Source organism: Pyrus communis, chromosome 16, assembly GCF_963583255.1.
Source record: "Pyrus communis chromosome 16, drPyrComm1.1, whole genome shotgun sequence".
Taxonomy (NCBI): Eukaryota; Viridiplantae; Streptophyta; class Magnoliopsida; order Rosales; family Rosaceae; genus Pyrus; species Pyrus communis.
This window is the reverse complement of record NC_084818.1, coordinates 2,121,512-2,144,410: the sequence shown is the minus strand read 5'-3', so window position 1 is coordinate 2,144,410 and position 22,899 is coordinate 2,121,512. Positions and strand designations below refer to the sequence as shown.

General features: G+C 37.1%; 1 protein-coding gene and 2 pseudogenes across 1 annotated transcript; all 3 read right to left on the bottom strand.

The window, feature by feature from the left end:
* Positions 1 to 4,506: 4,506 nt before the first annotated feature.
* LOC137721092 (protein DETOXIFICATION 35-like) lies at positions 4,507 to 12,891 on the bottom strand (annotated as a pseudogene).
* Positions 12,892 to 13,906: 1,015 nt separating this feature from the next.
* On the bottom strand, positions 13,907 to 16,355 carry LOC137719513 (protein DETOXIFICATION 35-like). The gene is made up of 7 exons (XM_068458559.1): positions 16,053 to 16,355; positions 15,129 to 15,754; positions 14,862 to 14,918; positions 14,527 to 14,765; positions 14,271 to 14,389; positions 14,088 to 14,174; positions 13,907 to 13,984 (listed from the first exon to the last, which is right to left on the bottom strand). The coding sequence occupies exons 1-7, from the start codon at positions 16,353 to 16,355 to the stop codon at positions 13,907 to 13,909; spliced, it is 1,509 nt and encodes a 502-aa protein (XP_068314660.1).
* Positions 16,356 to 18,951: 2,596 nt separating this feature from the next.
* Positions 18,952 to 21,880, bottom strand: LOC137720275 (protein DETOXIFICATION 35-like; annotated as a pseudogene).
* Between the last annotated feature and the right edge of the window lie 1,019 nt (positions 21,881 to 22,899).

The window sequence follows — 22,899 nt, the reverse complement described above, 5'->3', positions numbered from 1 at the left end:
TCTTCTGCAGGGGGACGAACTGGGTTTTTTTTTTTTTCTTCTCTCTTCTTCTTCTTCCCTCTTCTTCCCTCCTCTTCTTCTTCTTCTTCTTCTGCAGGGACGAACTGGGTTTTTTTTTTTTTTTTTTTTTTTCCTTCTCTCTTCTTCTTCTTCTGCGAGTTAGGTTGGGGGGGGGGGGGTGGGGTTGGGTGGGAGGGGACGGGTTTGCTGCTTTTTTTTTTTTTTTTTTTTTTTTTTTTTTTTTTTGTGTTTCCTTCTTCTTCCTCCTCCTTTCTAGGTTGCAGGGGGTTGAGTTTGTGGTGGGGGGAGGGGGATGAACTGGGTTTGGTTTGGTTTGGGTTTTTTTTATTTTTTATTTTCTCTTCTTCTTCTTCTTTCTCCTCCTTCTTTTCTGGGTTGCTGGGTTGCAGGAAGATGATGGGGGAAGATAGAGGGGGGAGATGCACGAAAGGAGAGGGAAAATGATGGCTAATGTTTTTTATTTTTTTATGTATTTTTTTATTATTATTTTAATATTTAAATAATATTAAATGATTTTTTTTGTTTTTAATAATTTTTTTATTAATTTTTTTAATAAAAATGGGTCCCGGATCAAGCCACGTCAGCATTTAACTGAGAAATAAACGGCCAAACTAACGGAAGGTATAACATTGACACAAATTCGTAAGATGAGGTATGACATTGTCAATTTTAAAAAATGAGGTATGAAAGTGTCATTTGACCCATACTTGAGGTAGTTTTTTGTAATTAACCCTTAAAATTTTGAGCTGAGCAACTTGAGAATTCCCAGCCATTAATGGACGATTTTATTCCAGAAAATTAAGGAATATTGTTATACAATCAACGTACTCTTTTAAACCAACTTATTAATGAATGTTAGATTTTGTTGTAGCCATTACTGCCAATGCCAATAGTCATAAGAAATAAAATTCGTTTTCGGCGAAACACAATAGTTATAGTTCAGAAGGTAATCGAACACTTGACTTCAAATTTATGAATAAATACTTTGACTACTAAACTCATTGTTCTAAAAATTCATCCCTAGCGCGGTTTAAATCCTGTCTAAGCTTAGGCGCTAGGTGGTTGACCACTGTCCCGATTAGCCCTTAAGCATTTGAAAATTAAGAAAGTTCGCCTAGACCCGCATAGACGTTTGCCTCGCCCGCCGCCTAGCCCGCCTCAACCTGTCTAGGCACTGTCTAGGTCTTAACTCTCACTTAAATAGAAAATTGAAAACTTTCATGTTGCATTTTATTTTTTCAATAAATGTATGAGACTAGTTGAATACTTGGATGAATACTCATTATATACTTGCTCTCATGTTTTCAATATGTTCTAATATTTTATAACCTATATGTCATTTTATTCTGCAATTTATGTATACAATTATGAGTTTTTTAAGTATAAATAGGCACTTGTTATTACAATATATATAATAAATTTACTCAAATCTGTCTGGTCTGCCTAGAATCCTGCATAACCACCTAAGCGCTAGGTTCTAGTCCATCACCCGATTAGCGCCTAACGTCTTTTAGAACTTTGCTTAACCTATAAACTCCTTACTGCAAAGAATAAAAAGTATCGATAAATTAAAACCCTCAAAATCACCCCTTACTTAAAATAAGATTGGTTTTGTTTCAAATTTTTATTGTTGCTTCAATATCTCAATTTTAATAATGACATCGTTATTTTGTTTTCCCTGAAAAGTTATTTTGGGTGCTTAAAGATCTCAATTTGTCCCACTTTGTGAAATCTACATGTGCTTTTGTTTTTGACAAAGACATGATCTGATATTGTGACCTTACCTCTGTTATTTTCTCACCCTTAGAGTCAGATCCGACACGGGCTGTAATTTTGTTATAATTAGGAGGCAAAAGGAAGAATATAATGAACACTTCCGCTGCCAATAGAATCGAAACCTTTTTGTGAAGATCTCACACGCGTTGTTATCCAAAAACAAAAAACAAAAAAGATTTTACATTGTCATGTGCATGCAATTAAATTATAAATTTAATTAGCAGTGGATCATTAAACCGTTTTTAGTTCGCCGCATAGTTTCTTTGGACTATGTTTGTTCAAGATTCAGCCCAATACGCATAGTGCTAGTAGATTTTAGACACTCGGGAGTCAAGAAACAAACAAGAAGATTTTGTTATTGTGGGAAAGTTCATAGTACTGGTAACCGCATAATGTCTTCAAGGTGAACGAATTGGGGTCAATGAAACAAGGTAAGCTAAGTCGGATGAAAAATAGAGTTGACCTAAAGAAAAGGATTGGCTCTCAAGAAATGGAGACGGAGGTCTTAGCTCGGAATCTGTTTGCCGTCTCATCGTGACATTTTCGTTCTTTTTGGTCGGACTAGATGAGGGAGTGGAGTTAGAACGCCTCAACTTTGACCACAATGAGAAGTGAATGTTGAAGAAGTACATAAAACATTGGCACATAAAGCCTCACACTGCCCAAAATATACAGATACAAAAGCATGAGTACAATGCAACGCAGTCACTCTGTGTACAAGTTGTGAATGGTCCTTGTACGTAGGTTCTATAATTTGCACACGAATCTGCAAGCATTACCTTCGAGTTTTCGATCGACTTAGTAGATTTTCACCGGGAAAAAGGAAAAACAAGGTTGGTAGTATCATTGGTGCTTAGTTATCCACGTCTCCTCTGGTTATTAATTTGTATCAATTACACTAACTGTTGTTTAGCGAAGTTGGTGGTGCGATGGTGTGGTATGATCTTCCGTTTGATCTTATTCAGGACGTCATCTTTCACGACTATATTTGTATGAGTTTCAGTTTTATAATATCGTCTTCGTGTCAAAATATAAGATATTTGCTGATGGATATATGGGTCTTAATGCTTAATTATTCCTTATTAATTTGAATCATATACCGTAAGCGCCATAAATTTTATTTTGTTTTCCTCACAATACTTTTGAAATTATACATACAAGGATAAAAGCATGATGCAATATTATTACTCAAGATAATTAGATGAATTTTATTTTAAACACATGGAGAGTATAAAATCACAGAGTAGACTGGCAAAGCCATTGCCTTCCAGATTCCGATAGGCAAATCTCTATTCTGTTATGTCGTACTGCCAAGGGTTTGTTTATTTATTTATCTTAAGGAGAATTGTTTGAACCTGAAACGCAATAGATTGAAGAGAATTTTTTATCCAGCTAGCAATCTACCACTTTCTTTCATGGACCATCACTAGAAACATTGTTTTAAATTTTTGTGCTAAGTAATATTGTTATGAGAAGTGCTAAAAAGACTATCTCAAAAGTAGAACTATCTATATACACTCTACATCTCATATTTTGACATAATATTTTTTAAATTAACTTTACACTGTAAGATGATTAGTTCATAAAGAGTCTCACTTTGAAAACCTCCATGGCATTTCTCGTTAGTTATACAACGTCCTACCTTGTACTCTTTTGGCCCAACTTATTAATGAATGTTATAATTCGTTGTAACCACTTCTGCCAAAGCCAATAGTCATAAGAAACAAAGTTCGTCTTTTGCGAAACACAATAGCCCACGAGGGAATCAAACATATGACTTCAAATTCTTGAATAAATAAATTTAACCATGTAATATATAAACTTCTTCCTGCAAAGAATAAAAAGTATCAATAAAATAAATCCTTAAAAATCATCCATTACACAATATAAGATTTGTTTTGTTTCAAATTTTTATTGTTGATTCAGTATCTCAATTTTAATAATGACATTATTATTTTGGTTTCCCTGGAAAGTTATTTTGGGTGCTTAAATATCTTGTGAAAGGTTCAAATGTTTGTGTTTTTAACAAAGATATGATCTGAAATTGTGACCCTACGTCTATTATTTTCTCACCCTTGAGTCATAAATCCTACACGGGCAGTAGTATTGTTGTAATTAGGGGTCAAAAGGTGTTGAAGAATATAATGAACGATTCCACTACTAAATGCATCAAAACCATTTGTTTAAGATCTCACACCTGTTGTTTTGTGCATGCAATTTAGTTATAAATTTGAGTAGTAGTGGCTCGTTGAATCACCTCTAGAATCTTATCAAAAAAACTTAAAAAACACATCAAAACGTACGCAATGTCCTTGGGGGTAGTAAAGTTCATAGTTTCTCGTTGTATTGGTAACTGCATAAGGTCTTCAAGGTGAACGGGTTATGGTCAATGAAATAATGTAAGCAGGAGAAGTTGCATAAAAAACAGATTTGTAACTTAGAAAAAGGATTGGCCTCTCAGAAATGAAGATGGAGGTCTCAGCTCGTAACCTGTTGGCCGTCTCATCGTGACCTTTTTGATCTTTTTGGTCGGACTAGATGATCGACTGAAGGCAGAACGCCTCAACTTCGACCATAATAAGAATTGAATGTTGAAGAAGTACATTAAACATTGGCACATACCCTAAATATACAGATACAAAAGAGATACAAAAGCACGAGTTTTCTTTTATTTTATGCAGCAATATGCATCAAAGATCTATGCTAATTTCATGATATATTTTTATATATCTTGTCAATTTTTATTTCTTGGTTTCCCCACTTCTTTATGCGCTTTGTTGTTTGCTCCACCTGCATTATAAATAAGAAATTCAGTTAAGAATTTGAAATAGTTTAGTCGGTTAGGGTAGTGTGTTAGTCTCATTCCATCTGAGTTTGTATCCCTTCTAGATAAATTGGAGTATGATAGAATATCGCTATATACTGATGAGTACTTCTCTGTCCCAGTTAATTCTACAAGTCAGAATCAGCAAGAAGAAGATCTGAAGAGCATTTCCACTCATCATCCCACCCCAAAGTCCCTATGCAGCACATAAAATTAGATTAAAAACCAAAGAGTAATTAATTAGACTGAAATGAAACTTATTAAGTAAGGGTAGGATTGCTTATTACCACAGCTCCAAGATTTGCTTTGAAGCCTAGAAAGATGGCTAACGGGAGCCCAACCAAATAATAACTACCAAAATTTATATAAGCCACCATCACTCGCCATCCACCTCTAATTGCAACTCCTACAAAAAAAAAATGATAACCAATTAGGGCTGCAAATTAAGTTAATTAAGGAGACTAATTAGCTAATTAGGGAGACTCATTGGAAGGTTAAAACTGGTTGAAGTGATTATACCTGTTAAGACTTGTGTAGCACTGGTAAGAAGCATGGTTACACCAAGAAGGTATGCTAAACGAGCAACGGCGAGCTGCATCTGTCCACTGCTGGTGAAAATCATGGCACTGTAGTCTCTGCTTATGAAGATAGCAACCATGGCTAAAACCCCGACGATGAGAGCTTGCAAGACTGCAACACAGACGGAGTATTTGGCTGCTCTCGGGCGCCCCATCCCAATTTCGTTCGAGACTCGTGTGCTATGTGCAGATGGTAGATCATTAACAATGTGATACTAATTAGAAACACCTGAAAAAATGGAAAACACATTACTTGACAAATAACATAGCAGCATGGATTTACCTTATAGCAGCATTTATTCCAAGCAACAACATAATTTCCCAATTCCAAAAATTCATGCCGAAAGAAAAGAAAAATGAAGCAATGAGCACCTCTTGTCACTTGTTTAAGTCGTTTACAAGGGATTCTATCCGCACGTTAGTAGACATTGTCACTGTTCTAAAAATCCCCGCTTAAGCGCTAGGCTGCTGGTCATCGCTCCGATTAATGCCTAGGCATTTGGAAATTAAGAAAGGGTGCCTAGACCTGCTGAGGCGCCCACCTAGACTGCTTGGGTACCCGCCTAGCCCACCCAAACCGCTAGGCACCAACCTAGGTTGCGACTCACTTAGACCGAAAATAAATAATTTTCATTTTGCATTTTATTTTTTCAATAAATTGTAAGAGACTTATTGTATACTTAAATGAACACATATTATATGTTTGTTCCCCATGTTTTTTCATTATGTTCCAATACTTCATAATATATATGTCATTTTATTTTGTAGATGATCATGAAATTATATACATTTTAAGTATAAACAGACACTTATTTACATGAAATAAAATAGATTTACTTAAATCTGCCTAGTCCACCTCGGCGTCTAGACACTAGACCCTAGCCCGCCGCCCAACTAGCGTCTAGCGTCTTTTGAAATCTTGGAAATTGTAATAATCTTACCATATAGAAAAGGAACCAACATCAATGACTGCATTTGGAAGCAGACCGGCGAGAAGGCTTATACTCATCGAATACCACAAACCTAGGCAAACCATCATACAAGAAGCGACGGCTTAGCAAAATCCCAAATCTCACGAAACGCCAACAATGAAAATCCAGTCCACTCCTCTTTTTAGCAGACCATAACATAACCAACTTAACCAATTGCAACTCCCCAGTTTGTGATGTCACAAGCTACAGCTGCACCAGTTGCTCCCCAGCCAAAGACATTGATGAAGAGATAAAGTAGCCAGGTTTGTATGACCAGAGCCACGAATGCGATCAGCGTGATCACGAGAACCTTGCTCTGAGCCTGGAGGAACCTCTTAGTGGGCAAATTGATAGCATAGGAAAACATTTGAGGGATTGTCTTTAGGCTGTATACTTCAGAAAGATTCGCTATGCCATGTTCTTGGCCTAAAAATTTTAGGATCGGAGAGGCCAAAAAAAAAAAAAAAAAAAAAAAAAAACTGCAAAAGGATGATGCAGATGATGAATAACATAATCCATGAGAACTGCATATAGATTCCTAGCTTCCCTAGTTGGCCTGCTCCAAGGGTTCCCAATGCAGTTGACATACCTTGCTACATACATAATATGTACAATAATTATTAGAATATGGGGTTGCTTTCTGACTATCAAACGCTTCGGGTGACGTAAGTGTTAATGAATCATAGAAGCGTTCCCTGGAGGTGTGTTTTTAGGAAGCACTTGAAAACCATTAGAATTTTTAATAAACATTTTGTGGTGTTACCACTAAAAGTGTTGTGCTAGGATAGCACCAAATCAATTTTTGGAACCAACTCAAGCTAACCCACAGGAAATATATCAAATAAAATGCAAGAACAAAATATAAAAGACACCAAGATTTTAACGAGGTTCCTCAACAGTCAGTGTAACTGGAGTACGTCCTCGGAGCAGTAGGAGCTCACCCAATAATCCACTATCAACTAAATGGGAGTTTACAAAGTGTTGGCAATCTCACAACCCTTAACCCCAATACACCCAAAAGCTCTCACACACCAAAGAAACAAATAGAGAAGAAAATATAGTGATTAATTTCTTCTCTATACAAAGCTCAAAGCTATTACAATTACTTTGATGGATGATTACTAACCAAAGAGAAGACCACCTTCTTCTCTTCGAAATGGGGTTGCTGCTCCAGATTTCTTCTTCTTCTCTGCCCTCTGTTTTTCAGCTCTCACTCTCTCCCTTAAACAATGAGGATAATTGCTATCCTTTAATTAAAACCCCCAAGCCATCCGTGGCTTTTCCCATGGGTCAAGACAAAAAACAATTCCCTGTTTTCCTCCCCAAACCAAGGAAGACACAATGATGTTGTCCACCTTTTTTTTCTTTTCAACAAACATCATCATGTCCACTTGGCCACTAATACAACAATCTCCACCTTGGCCAAGTTCCGAAAACGCCATGATAAGCCAACCAACACAATTGACACAAAAAATCACTCCCAAACACTAGCAAGAGAACAACTCATGCCGAGCCAATTCTCCAAAACTCCTACTGCTCAACGCCTTCTTTATATAGGCAAAATGTGAGCCAAGTTCAAGCAATGAACAAACTTGGCTACACCAACAACCTTAGTCAACATATCAGCGGGGTTGTCTTTAGTTGGAATCTTCTGGAGAATGATTTCTCCTTCACCAACAACTTCACGAACAAAGTGATAACGCACATCTATGTGCTTGGTCCTCGCATGATGAACCTGATACTTAGCCAAATAAATGGCACTCTGACTATCACAATGCACCTCCACCTGCTTCTGATCAACCCCCAAATCTCTAATCAGCCCATGTATCCAAATGGCCTCCTTTATAGCTTCAGCAACTGCCATATATTCAGCCTCTGTAGTAGACAAGGCAACAGACGACTGCAAAATGGACCTCCAACAAACTGGCCCTTTAGCCATAGTAAACACATAGCCTGTAGTAGACTTCCTTCCATCCAGATCACCTGCATAATCTGAATCAACATAACCAGCTGCAAAATGACCAATACCAGAGTCATCTCTCTCAAAACATAAACCAACATCTCGAGTACCATGGAGATACCTCAATATCCATTTAGCTGCATTCCAATGCTCTTTACCAGGATTATGCATATATCGACTCACCATGCCAACTGCATGAGCAATATCCGGTCTAGAGCATACCATTGCATACATCAAACTACCAACCAAATTTGCATATGGTATATCTTTCATTTGCAGCTTCTCTTTATCAGTTTTAGGACACTGTAGATAACTTAATTTAAAATGAGGAGCCAAAGGGGTACTAACCGGTTTGGTTGAATCATGAACTCCAAACTTCCAAATCAACTTCTCAAGGTATTGTCTTTGATTCAAGCATACCAAACATTTCTCTCTGTCTCTAGTGATCTCCATGCCAAGGATCTTCTTTGCTTCACCAAGATCCTTCATCTCGAACTCATTCTTCATTTGATTCTTCAATTTATCAATCTCTTCGACATTATTTGAGGCAATCAACATATCATCAACATATATCAACAAATAAATGAAAGACCCATCTTGCAACTTCTTGAAGTACACACAATGATCATATTGACTTCTAGAATAATTTTGGCCTCTCATAAATTTATCAAACCTCAAATACCATTGTCTTGGAGATTGCTTCAAGCCATAAAGTGATTTCTTCAACTTGCAAAACAAATTCTCTTTCCCTTTCACTTTATACCCATCCGGTTGACACATATAGATCTCTTCATTCAAATCACCATGTAGGAAAGCCGTCTTCACATCAAGTTGCACAAGTTCAAGATCATATTGTGCAACAAGAGCTAATATAATGCGAATTGAGGAGTGCTTCACAACTGGAGAAAAGATTTCATTGTAGTCAATGCCCTCCTTTTGTGCATACCCTTTAGCAACTAATCTTGCTTTGAATCTGACATTGCTTTTCTCAGCAACATCTTCCTTCTTGGCATACACCCATTTGCAACCAATAGCTTTTTTACCCTTAGGCAATTTAGCTAACTCCCAAGTCTTGTTTTTCATGAGAGAATTCATCTCGTCGCCCATGACATTGCACCACTTCTCCTTTTCTTCACTCTCAATGGCTTCCTCAAAATTGGATGGAATCTCATCAGTGATAATAGGAAGAGCAAAAGCAACATAGTCACTATACCGAGCTGGCTTGGTAATTTGTCTTTTTCCTCTGTTCTTGGCAATAGACTCTTGAGGTGAAACTTGCTCTTCAACTTGAATAGAATCTTCAAGTTCAACTTCTTCAACATCCTCATGGTCTCCCACTTCTTCACTTGTAGTGGCTTCGACATCAGTGGAAATAGGATTTGAAGTACTAGAGGCAACTTTCTCAAGCTCCACCTGTTGGACATCTTTCACATTCTTTTCAGAGTCTCTGAACATATTTTCTTCATCAAATGTCACATCTCTGCTGATTACAAGTTTCTTCATCTCCGGGCACCATAACCTGTAACCTTTGACACCACTACTAAAACCAAGAAAGATAGCCTTTTTTGCTCTAGGATCAAGTTTATTTTCAGTTACATGAAAATAAGCAGGTGAACCAAAAATACGAATATAATTATAATCATTAGAAGGTTTTCCAGTCCATACCTCCATTGGCGTCTTACCCTGAACAGCAGCTGAGGGTAATCGGTTGATGATGTGACATGCATAAGTAACTGCCTCTGCCCAAAACGACTTGCTCAAACCCGACTGAGACAACATGCATCTAACCTTCTCAAGCAAGGTTCGATTCAATCTTTCTGCAACTCCATTTTGTTGTGGAGTTTCACGGACACTAAAATGTCTCACAATCCCTTCCTCTTTGCAAACTTTAAAGAAAGGGTCGGATGTGTATTCACCACCATTATCCGATCTCAAAATCTTAATCTTTCTCCCAGTCTGGTTCTCAACCATTTTCTTCCAATCCAAGAAAATGCTCAACACCTCACTCTTGTGCTTCATAGTGTAGACCCAAGACCTTCTTGAATAATCATCAACAAAGGTCACGAACCAATGTCTACCACTCAAAGATGGAGTCTTTGTAGGACCCCAAACATCCGAATGCACATAATCAAGAATGCCCTTCGTCTGATGTACAGCAGTACCAAACTTCATTCTAGTTTGCTTCCCCAAGACACAATGCTCACAGAAATCAAGCTTACAAGTCGTGGCATCTTTTAGAAGACCTTGTTTCACAAGCCCTTGTAGAGCTTTCTCACCGGCATGGCCTAATCTCATATGCCACAGTCTAGTAGTATCAGAATCGGATGTGCCCATATTTTCTAAGACTACAGATGCTTCACCTGTCACAGTGCTTCCTTGCAATAAATACAAATGGCCACATCGAGGAGCTTTCATCACAACAAGTGCACCATAAGTCACCTTCAATGTATGCCCATCTGAATGAAACCTGAAGCCCTTGGCTTCCAAAGTTCCCAAAGAAATAAGATTTTTCTTCAAATTCGGTACATACCGAACACCTGTCAACTCTTTAACCATGCCATCATGCAACTTCAAACGAACTGTACCAATCCCTTTTGTTGTGCAAGGATTGTCATCTCCCATGAACACAACACCGCCATCAAACTCTTTCAAGCTTGAAAACCAATCCTTGTGAGGAGTCATATGATGAGTACAACCCGTATCCAACACCCACTTAGTAGCACAATCAAATGATGAGGAAGTGGCTAAAGCAAAATCAGAAAAATCTGTTTCAACCTCAGCAACATTAGCTTCAGAACTTTCTTTGCCTTTGGTCTTCAATCTAAGACAATCTTTCTTCCAATGGCCCTTATTACGACAAAAGACACATTCATCCCTTTCCAAAGGTTTTCTACCTTTAGAGTTTCCTCTAGGTCGAGACTGTGATTTTTTCCTGCTAGAAGAGGATCTCCTCTCCGATGATCTACCTCTAACAAATAAAGCTTCAGAGGTACTATCATGATTTTTATCTCTATGCCTCATTTCATAATTCATCAAGGCATTTGACACATCTTCAAATTTCATAGTTTCTTTACCATGCATAATAGTGGTAACAAAATGCTCATAAGAGTCCGGCAAGGAATTCAACAATATTAAGGCCTTATCTTCATCCTTAATATCCTCATCTAAATTTAACAAGTCGGCAATCAACTTATTAAAAGCATCAAGGTGTCTAATCATTTTTGTACCTTCTTTGTATTGGAAGCGGTAGAGTTTTTTCTTCAAGTGTAGCCGGTTCTCTGCACTCTTCGTCATATACTTGTCTTCCAATTTTTGCCACAACACACTTGCCAAAGTCTCCCGCATCACAAAATACTTCTGAGTTTTTGCAAGGCACAACCGAATTGAAGAGCAAGCCCACAAATTTAATTTCCCCCATTCCAGTTTCGACATAGCTTCAGGCTTCTCTCCCAAGGCGGCAAGAAGATCTTGTTGAGCCAACACATCTTTAACCTCACATTGCCACATCCCGAAGTTGTTTGTGCCATCAAACTTTTCCACTTCGAACTTTGCATTTTGCACCGTAGTTCTTGCAAACCCGGAGCTGCTTCCAAAAGGATTCTCATCTTGCCCGTCTGACATCTTTGGCAACTAGACAGTACCCAAGAGCAACCAGTGCTCTGATACCAATTGTTGTGCTAGGATAGCACCAAATCAATTTTTGGAACCAACTCAAGCTAACCCACAGGAAATATATCAAATAAAATGCAAGAACAAAATATAAAAGACACCAAGATTTTTAACGAGGTTCCTCAACAGTCTGTGTAACTGGAGTACGTCCTCGGAGCAGTAGGAGCTCACCCAATAATCCACTATCAACCAAATGGGAGTTTACAAAGTGTTGGCAATCTCACAACCCTTAACCCCAATACACCCAAAAGGTCTCACACACCAAAGAAACAAATAGAGAAGAAAATATAGTGATTAATTTCTTCTCTATACAAAGCTCAAAGCTATTACAATTACTTTGATGGATGATTACTAACCAAAGAGAAGAGCACCTTCTTCTCTTCGAAATGGGGTTGCTGCTCCAGATTTCTTCTTCTTCTCTGCCCTCTGTTTTTCAGCTCTCACTCTCTCCCTTAAACAATGAGGATAATTGCTATCCTTTAATTAAAACCCCAAAGCCATCCGTGACTTTTCCCATGGGTCAAGACAAAAAACAATTCCCTGTTTTCCTTCCCAAACCAAGGAAGACACAATGATGTTGTCCACCTTTTTTTTCTTTTCAACAAACATCATCATGTCCACTTGGCCACTAATACAACAAAAAGTACTTAAGAGTAAAATGGCGTATGAGTAGAAGTAGAAATCTTACACCATTACTAAATTCCAGAGAGAAAGCTAATACAGCAACAACGTAAATAAGCAGCAATAAAACCGGTTACAAAATTATAATTGAAAATATAACCAGACCGACACCAAACTGACAGTAAAAGGTTAATTGTGTGTACTGTGCTTACCAGGAAACCAAAGGGGATGATGAAAATGACACTGAGGGAGAGAGAGACAGCAGTGAGCTCGACATCTCCGAGATGACCGACGAAGACGGTGGTTATGGACTGAATCAGGTATTGAAAAAGAGAAGTGCAGGCCACCGGAGCTGCAATTCTCCACAGCCTCTTTCCTAGAGACCTCCATGGCCTCCCCAAAGCTCCTCACTGGAGCATAATCAGCAGCTGCTGCCGCCTCTGCATTGATTTTCAGCAATGGTGTTTCCATTGAGAGATTCAAAAGGGTTACTACTACTGATGCCTAGCTCCAACAAGTTATATTTGTATTTGTGGCGTTATTCTCTCACGTGATTTTTGTTTTAATATCTATGATTTTATTTAACTAATATTTTTTATAAACGATATTCTACATTAAACTAATTTAAGTTGTATAAAACGGTTTTTACTGAGTATAAGAGAACGCATCCATCCAAGCTAATATGACTACGCCCACTTCCACAAAGCCAAAGCAACAAAGATAAAACAAAATAAGATGGGGAGATGGCCAATCAAGTCACAAAAGCAATTTACATAAAATAAATTTACCGCTGCGAGCATCACTATCCTACTGCACAAAGTACCTGTCTATTTTTGGCTCCGAGTGTTTGAATGATCATTACTACATTTTTCTCTTATTGATATAATCCATTGGGGGTATTTATTGACCACAAAAAAAAAAAAAAAAAACAAAACAAAACAAAACAAAAAAACAATCCATCGGGGTATTTGTCTTTGTAATGAAGATTTTTCCCTTTCTTTTATGGATTTGTTTAGCACACCAAAATAGTAATCATAGTTTTGTCTGGCACTCCGAAATAGTAATCATACATGATTACACGGTTTACTATTTTACATTACTTATGAGTATAAGTGACTATTTTAGAGCATTGATAAATTAACAATTCATTTTTCATTTTGAGGTAGGGATTTTTTATTTTTTATTTTAGTGTGTCAACACCTTTTCAATTTGAAGGCATGCTGATGAATCCTGGATTCATGAAATCTCAAACTAGTATTTTTGTGTTCAAAACTTCATTGATCTAGCAACAAGTTTCAAACATTGAACGGAAACAAGGGGATGGACTTGGGGGGTTTTCCGGAGTGTGAAATTCCCTTCACCATCGGAATTTAGCGTTGTGGCTGTTCCAGCTCCCTACAACGAGCACGGATGAATTAATCTTGTCTAATCCTTCATTAACTTGAAAAATAAACGGAGTATATACCCCAACTAAAAAAGATGAAAATCATATACGTTCAGCTCCACTCTCGGTTTTGATGTCTTGCCCACCCCACTTATGGACGCGATTTTTTGCTTGCTCCACCTGCAATTTAATTACGATTCCAATCAATAAGGAACTTCAGGATATACAATGCAATGCAGAAACCAAAGTTGAAGCGATTTGAAATAAAGTATTGATTAATTACCACTTTGTTCCAGTTAGTTTTGTAAAATACAATTAGCAGAAGTATGGTTTGGAGAGCAGTTCCACATATCATGCCTCCCCAAAGTCCCTACAATATTAATCAAATAACTCATCAAGTACTTGGTGTGGGAGTTGTCAAATTATCTTAGGCATCATTGAAAGAAGAAAAATAATATTTATTTACCATGACTCCCCATTTTGCAACATGGCAAAGAAGGTATCCAAGAGGAATTCCAAAAATGTAGTAACAACCCAAGTTTAGATAGGCAACCATTGTCTGCCATCCACCTCCAATTGCAACACCTTCAAGAACAAGCAAGTCAACAAATGCATCAAAATATGCTGGCATGCGCACATGCAACACATATATCATAGATTTTATGTGCATGATGATCCATTTTGGTTATTATATAGTATATATAACATGCATAACGAGATACCTGATATTACTAGTTGGACACTGTTGAGCACCATAGTTATACCGAGAAGGTATGCCAACTTAGCAACCGCTTGTTGCAACTCCTGGTCACTTGTGAAAAGCACAGCGAAATCATCTCTAGTCATTAAGATAATAATCATGAAAAGAATTCCGATCAAGAAAGATTGAAATACTGTCACATAGATAGAGTATTTTGTTGCTCTGGGATGTCCTAACCCGAGTTCATTAGAGACACGAATACTGCATAAGAAAATAAAGTTATTATAGACATTCTAAATAATCAATGACAAGTGCAACATAAATATCAGAAAACTAATAGTCTAATGTATTACGTGCCTTATTGAAATATTTATTCCAACGAACAACATTGCTTCCCACCCGTTTATGTTCATGCTGTGGAGACCCAAAAAAGAAAGAATGCTATTAGAAATCAAAAGCTATCATGTACCATTAAAAGAGAACTTACCGGCACTAGATATGTGTATTGTCATGTGTTTTAACTTTCATACACAGCAATATGCGTTATTACCCCGTGCAGTTAAGTAACATCTATTTATGAAAAGAGTATAGGTAGTTAACTAAAAAATTTAAAATATTAATTACCAAATAGAAAGAGAACCAACGGCTATAACAGCGTTAGAAAGACTGCCGGTGAGAATGAGTATACTCATCATGTACCAAACCTCAAGGCAGAGCATGACTGCAGAGGCAAGAGAAAGTCTTACAAATTCCCAAATGTCCTTGAAAGCGAGCCATGAAAATCCAGTCCAACCCTCTTTGCACCAACCCATAATATACACAACTTGAGCAATTGCAATCCCCCATCTTGTGATGTTAAATGACACAGCTGCGCCCAATGTGCCCCAATCAAACTCATACATGAAGAGCCCTAGCATTCCAATGTGTATGACCAGACCTAAAAATGCAATCCATGCCAGCACCTTTACTTTTCTCTGAGCTTGGAGGAACTTCTGAGCTGGGAAATATATGGCAAGTGAGAATATTTGGGGGATTATTTGGAGTGTGAATTTTCCGGCTAGGTTCGCTATGTCGTCTTCTTGGCCTAGCCACTTTAAAATCGGCACGGCGAAGATGTAAATCGGCAAAAGGAAGAGGGTGGTTACAAATAGAATTATCCATGATCGTTGCAGGTAGATCCCAAGCATATGAACTTGTCCAGCGCCAAACGCCTGCCCGCACAAGGTCTCCAGGGCACTCCCCATCCCAAGCTAAAATTTCATTTCAGACAAATAAGTTTTTTGTATTCGATACATTGATAATTTAACAATATAACATACATGGTATAGTACTATTTTCAATAAAATCACATGTATACGACATAGTACTATTTTCATTGTTAGATTTTAGTCATTGGGAAGTTTCAAATACGTCAACGTTTTTTGTACCATGTTTTCAACAAAAGCTACCTAATTATTATCACAAGTTCTAACGAACAGTCTAACAACATAATATGTCAAATATCGCGTGTTTGAGAGAAGGGAATTACAGGGGAAGGAGATTAAGTACCATCAATCCATCAGTGAATGTGGAAATGACAGCCAGAGAAATCGAGATGGCGGAGATCTGGATAGTTCCGAGATGACCGGCAAAGAGCAGGATGACTGCGTTAGTCCCATACATACAGATGATAGTGATCACTGACGAAACGCCTATTTGCCACAGCTTTACCGTCTCTATCCAAAACATACGCTGGAACGCATCAAAGCTCCTCACCGGTGCATAGTCTTCGTTCCCGCCTTCATAAAGAGGAGGTTTATTGCTCAACTCATCGGCGCCGGCAGCAGCTGTGTGAAGCAGCGGCTCCTCCATTTGTTAATTAGGTTTGAGATTTGAGTTTGAGAGATTTGGTACCTTAGTTTGTAAATGTACGTTCTGTAAATAACATATTTGGTCAGAATAAATCTTTCATCGACAGAATGTAAAATATAAATAGCTTTCCTTGTACAACAAGAAGACCTACAATCTAGAAATACAACAAAGTAACAAATACAAATCAATCATATAACTCCTTCCTATCTAATTACATTGACATTCTAACAATTTCTAGTTACCAATGCTTCTCTTTATCGTTCCGCTCTTCAGGGTGTTAATAAAAAGTCACACACAGAGGGATTACTCACTTTCTATAGCAGCCCAGAAATGTTATAGAAAGTGTTGCAAAGCATTTTCTCTAATGCTATATTAGGCCATGCTGTAGAAAGAATAAAACTCTCTGTAGCATTGTTCAATTGTTATAAAAAAATGCTATGAAATGTTTTTTTTATAGTATTTATTAAATGCTATAAACTAACATCTGTAGCATTTTTTAAATGCTATAAAGTGGATTTTTAAAATGTTATAATCCCACTTTATAGCATTTAAAAAATGCTATGACAAAATTTACTATAGCAATTGCAAAATGCTTTTGTAAACTTTTCATAGCATTTTTCAAATGTTGTCGTAGCTCTTATTGCATTCTTGTACTATCCATAGCATTTGGCAGTATTTAGGAAACATCTATAGGGAGTTATGGAATCATTGTACAATCACATATCATTTCAGAAACACTTACTAAATCAAGGAACTTTTTTTATTCCAAATTACCAAAGTAATATCACTATTCAATCATTTACAACCATATGATATCTCAATTTTTTACAAAGAGAATTGAAATAAACAAATACAACCATATTCTCAGATTTTCATCTCTGCTTTTTAAGCACTGCAGCAGCTTAACTTTCATTTCTCACTCACTGTAATAGTAGAGATCAAAGTCACTCAATGATGAAAATCCCTCAAAATAGACTACACAAATAATCAGCATAAACAGACATATCTTCACTAAGCAGAAACTGAACAAAAAAGAAGAAACAACTAGAGCAAAATTCCCAAATATGACCAAATCCGATTGCAAGCAGCAACATTTGATACAATCTAATAATGTCAATAAAGAGTCATTATTCCTAGCAACATTTGATAGAAACCTGATCATTATAACTTATAACCAAAGTTTGTATATAGATATGCGAACATATATGTGGAATTAGAACAAGCAAGTTCTGGTGATTACATACCTCTAAAACTATCGTGAACATACCCCAATTATGGGTGAGCCACTATATATATATATATATATATATATATATATATATATATATATCTTCAAGCTTATATTATAATCCTCTGTACTCCTTATCGTTCACCCCATTGTATCATTTATGCATCCTCTAAGTTAACCCTAATCAATTTTTAGCGTTAACAAGGTGCAACGTACAATACTTTTACGTAATATAATTTATTTTTTGGAACAAACGATAGTATCTACTCTAAGTGGTGGGGGATTGGGTTAAGCCTCACAATGTGCTTGCAATAATGTGGTTCAAATTCACCTTTGGCGAGAATCGAACCCAATACCTATCACTTCAAGTGAAGAGGAATACTACTAGACTGTAGTGTAAACTAATTAGAGCTGCACACGTAGTTTATCAAGTGCTTAAAGGATTGAAGTCATAATAGATTGGGATAGACTAGACTTGTAAAGCTATTAGGGAATGTATTTGATCGAAAATAAAGTTGGAAGTAATCTTAGTATCAATAGGTTTAACTATTCTGATATGATAACTTTGGTTTGTGGTGAAAAGGATATTTGTTTATACAATTTGATTAAGATTACAAGATGGGAAGTAACCTAATCAATACCACCACTAAGGATATATAATAGAGGTCCCTGCATTCACACCAATTACGCAAAACAGAGAGAACAAGCTCCATTGTTTGTTAATTGCATACAGTAGTGTTGAGTGTAGAAGAACTCTAGTTTTTCTGCCGCAATGGTTTCACAAGGTTAGTGGTTAATTGTCTTTGTGATTTGTTTATTTCCGCTATTAACTGTATTACACGTAGTGCTAAGTGGCTTATGTAATATAATATTAGAGGAAAAGAAAATTCTGAGAATAAAATGAAAGCAATTGAAGTTGACTACTTAGATTCAGAGGGAATGAGTAGGTGAGGTTTAGATTTTGAAAACCTTTCAATTTAACTAAAAAAATAGAGGGTATCGTAACAAAGTGGTGAGTTAGGAAAGGAAATATCTTGAGGTGGTTGACCTAAATAACGGTAGAGGAATCGTTTAAGATCCTGGTGCTGGTGGTTGATCAATTGAACAAGTCTAACTTAACGGTCCTAATTAGGATAAAAAGTAATTAAGCGGTTATAGGACGATGTATTATAAATGAAAAGCTGTAGGGTTTATAGGTGATGAGCCCTAAAATTTAGTGAATAATTCGTGAACTGTTATTAACATTTCAAAAAAGTCGTTAAGAATTGCAAAAGGGAAGTGAATGATAACTTATTATTGAGGTGACAATACCGTTTTTATCATTTATGGTTCGTGCTAATTATTAGTTATAAAGAAGTTTGTCAGTGCTTGATTGTCACTGGCAATGAAGTGTTGTTATTAACTTAATCGTTAGATTTATTAATGTGACTTCTATGTCACATTTTTACAAATTAAGGGCATGCTTAGATCTCAAAGTAGGTAGGATAATATAAACAAAACAAACACACACAGACACACACAACAGCCATCCAAGCTCCCCCGCCCATGCAACCCCGACAAACACCCACCTCCTGCATCCAACACCCCGCCGCTGGCAGAAATCACCTCCCATTCTTACCACCGGCTCAGCCTTCCTCCACTTGTTTTCTCCTCAGTCCTCACCAAAACAGTGTCATCATTAAATGGAGCAAATAATTTAATCTACCCCTTAAAAAGAAAAGGGAACTTCAAGTACTTTCAGCTCCGTTGGCAGTTTTGATGTCTTGCCCTCCCCAGTTCCGGACACGATTTGTTGCTTGCTCCACCTGCAATTTGAAATACAGCCCATGATATGAAGTTGCCAAAGTTGAAGAGATTTGAAATATAAGTATTGATTAATTACCTCTTTGTTCCAGTTTGTTTTGTAAAGTATAATTAGCAGAAGTATGGTTTGGAGAGCAGTTCCACATATCATGCCCCCCCAAAGTCCCTAAAACATCAATCACATAACTCATCAAGTAGTTGGTGTCGGAGTTGCCAAATTAACTTGGCAACATTGAAAGAAAATAAATAATATTAAATTTACCGTGACTCCTAAATTTGCAACATGGCAAAGAACGTATCCAAGAGGAAGTCCAAAAATGTAGTAACAACCCAAGTTTATATAAGCAACCGTTGCCTGCCATCCACCTCCAATTGCAACACCTTCAAGAGCAAGATCAAAACATGGCATCATATCATGCTTGCGCAATCACACACTATAAATTTTGCACACATAACGTTTGTTCTTTGTTATATATATTACGTATAAGATGCATAATACATAGTGACTTGTCAAATAGATACCTGATATTACTGGTTGGACACTGTTGAGCACCATAGTTATACCAAGAAGGTATGCAAGCTTAGCAACCGCTTGTTGCAGCTCCTTGTCACTTGTGAAAATTACGGCAAAATCGTCTTTGGTTATTAAAATAATAATCATGAAAAGAAGCCCAAGCAAGAGAGATTGAGATATTGTCACATAAACAGCATATTTGGCTGCTCTAGGACGTCTTAATCCAAGCTCATTGGAGACACGAACACTATATAAGTAAAGAAAGTTGTTATAAATAATCCAAAATAATTAGAGAGAATTGCAGGGTAAATACCAAAGAACTACTAGTCCAATGTTTTACCTTATTGCAGCATTTATTCCAACGAACAACATTGTTTCCCACCCATTGACGTTCATGCTAAAAAAAACCCAAAAGTGGAAGAAAAAAAAAATGCTATTAGAAATCAAAAGCTCATGTAACATGTAAAGAGGAAAACACCAGATACATTACTGTAGTGATATCCTAAACCAATAACGCATTTTCATGTATCTAAATGATTTTAAATGACATTACCTTATTGACTTAAAATATTGTCAAAGTGACATTCCCGTCATAAGTCACAAAAAGGGTAAAGATTTTTATTTTTATTTTTATTTTTTATTTTTTTATTTTTTTGTTGAACAGAACAGAACAAAACAAAGAGGGTAAAGTTAATTATTTGAAAAAGGAAAAAAGTGTAGTTAGTTACCAAATTGAAAGAGAACCAACGGCTATAACTGCATCAGAAAGACCGCCCGTGAGAATGAGCATACTCATCATGTACCAAATTTCTAGGCAGAGCATGACTGCAGAGGCAAGAGAAAGTCTCACAAATGCCCAAATCTCATTGAATGCCAGCCATGAAAATCCAGTCCAACCCTCGCACCAACCCATAATATACACAGCTTGTGCAATTGAAATCCCCCATCTTGTGAGGTTAAATGACACAGCTGCCCCCAATGTGCCCCAATCAAACACATACATGAAGAGCGTTAGCATTCCAATGTGTATGACCAGGGCCAACACTGCAATCCATTCCTCTGAGCCTGGAGGAACTTTTCAGCTGGGAAATTTATGGCAAGTGAGAACAATTGGGGGATTATTTGGAGTGTAAATTTTCCGGCTTCATTCGCTATGTCGTCTTCTTGGCCTAGCCACTTTAGAATCGGTGTGGCGAAGATGTAAATCGGCAAGAGTAAGAAGGCGGTTACGAATAGAATTATACATGATCGTTGCATGTAGATCCCAAGCATGTGAATTTGTCCAGCACCAAATGCTTGTCCACACAGGGTCTCTAGAGCACTCCCCATCCCAAGCTAGCAAATCATTTCACAACGAACAAATAAGATTTCGTATTCACTAATAATCTGACAACATAACATATATGTTTGTTCACATATATCAAACATATGTGGTATACTATTATTTTGACGTGTATAATATGTTTCAACAAAATTTACCTTTAGAACAATAGTTATGATGAACGGTCTACTAGCATACTATGCTTATTTTAAGTCAGGAAGAATTAAGGGGAAGAAGATTAATTAAGTACCATGAATCCATAAGTGAATGTGGATATGACAGAGAGAGAAATGGAGATGGCGGAGAGCTCAATAGTTCCGACATGACCGGCAAAGAGCACGATAACTGAGTTAGCCCCATACATGCACATGAGATTGATAACTGCAGAACCGCCTATTTGCCACAGCTTCACCGTCTCTATCCAAAACATACGCCGCAACGAACCAAAGCTCCTCACCGGGGCATAGTCTTCGTTCTCACCTTCGTACATAAGCTGTTTATTGCTCAACTCGGTGGTGCTGCGGGTGGCTGGGTCGAGCAGCTGCTCCTCCATTTAGTTAGGCGTAAGATTTTGAAGTTTGACAATTTGGTAACTATTTGTATGTGCTTTATAGGAACTTTTCTTTATTGCTCCTCTCTACAGGGTGTTTCACAGTCACACAAACATGCACTATCGATCATGATTCACTTATACAGGGTCACTTATATACTGTTTAGAAAGTACGTCGAAAAGTTTTAAATAATTACTTAATAATTGACGTAAGCACTTCAATTTCTCACTCAACTGCTCATTTGACACCCCACCATAAAATCTCGAAATCTGAATGGTTCATGTTCTAGGTCTTAATTAAGTATTTTTCATAATACAACATCGACCACTCATTCATTTACACTCCACAATTTAATCTCATAATCTAAATCGTTTTTATTCTACTTCTAAGTGTCCAACAATCACCTTACCATACTAGATATATTCTCAAACTAAAAGTTTGCGGTCAAATCAGATATGTTCTCAAACTAACAGCTTGTGGCCAAATTAGAATTATCTTTTGTTAAACTAAACCATAGCCTGATATTAACGGACAGGAAACACTTGAGGATGGAACAAGAAAATGAAAATAAAAGTGGATGGTAGTGTGGAACAAAGAGATAAGTCAAAAGCAAGGATCATGTGGCGGGGGGCACATGGGGATGGGGGTTGGGCGGTGGGGAGGGGGAAATAAATCCTTCAAGGTCAGTGGTGGGGAGAGGGAAATGAATCCTTCAAGGTCTAATCTAACAGTCCTAACCCATGCATGAGAACGACGACTAGGTTGGAATTTATTGTTGGATTTTTATCATAAATGACCTTTGAAATTGACCATTACCATCAAAATAGTCCCTAAAATTAGAAATCAATCAATGTAATCTCTGAAAATAAGTATCACAAATTAATGTGGTTCTTTTGTCACATTTCTGTTAAAAATTTCATTAAGTGTTGATGTGGCACATAAATAGGCCCCACAAGATTTACAGGTTTTTATCACAAATGGTCCCTAAAATTGATCCACACCATCCAGATGGTCCCTGAAATTGAAAATCGATCAATGTAGTTTTTGAAAATAGGTGTCGCAAATCAATATGATCATTCTGCCACAATTTTGTAAAAAAATTTGTTATGTGCTGATGTGGGTTTAAT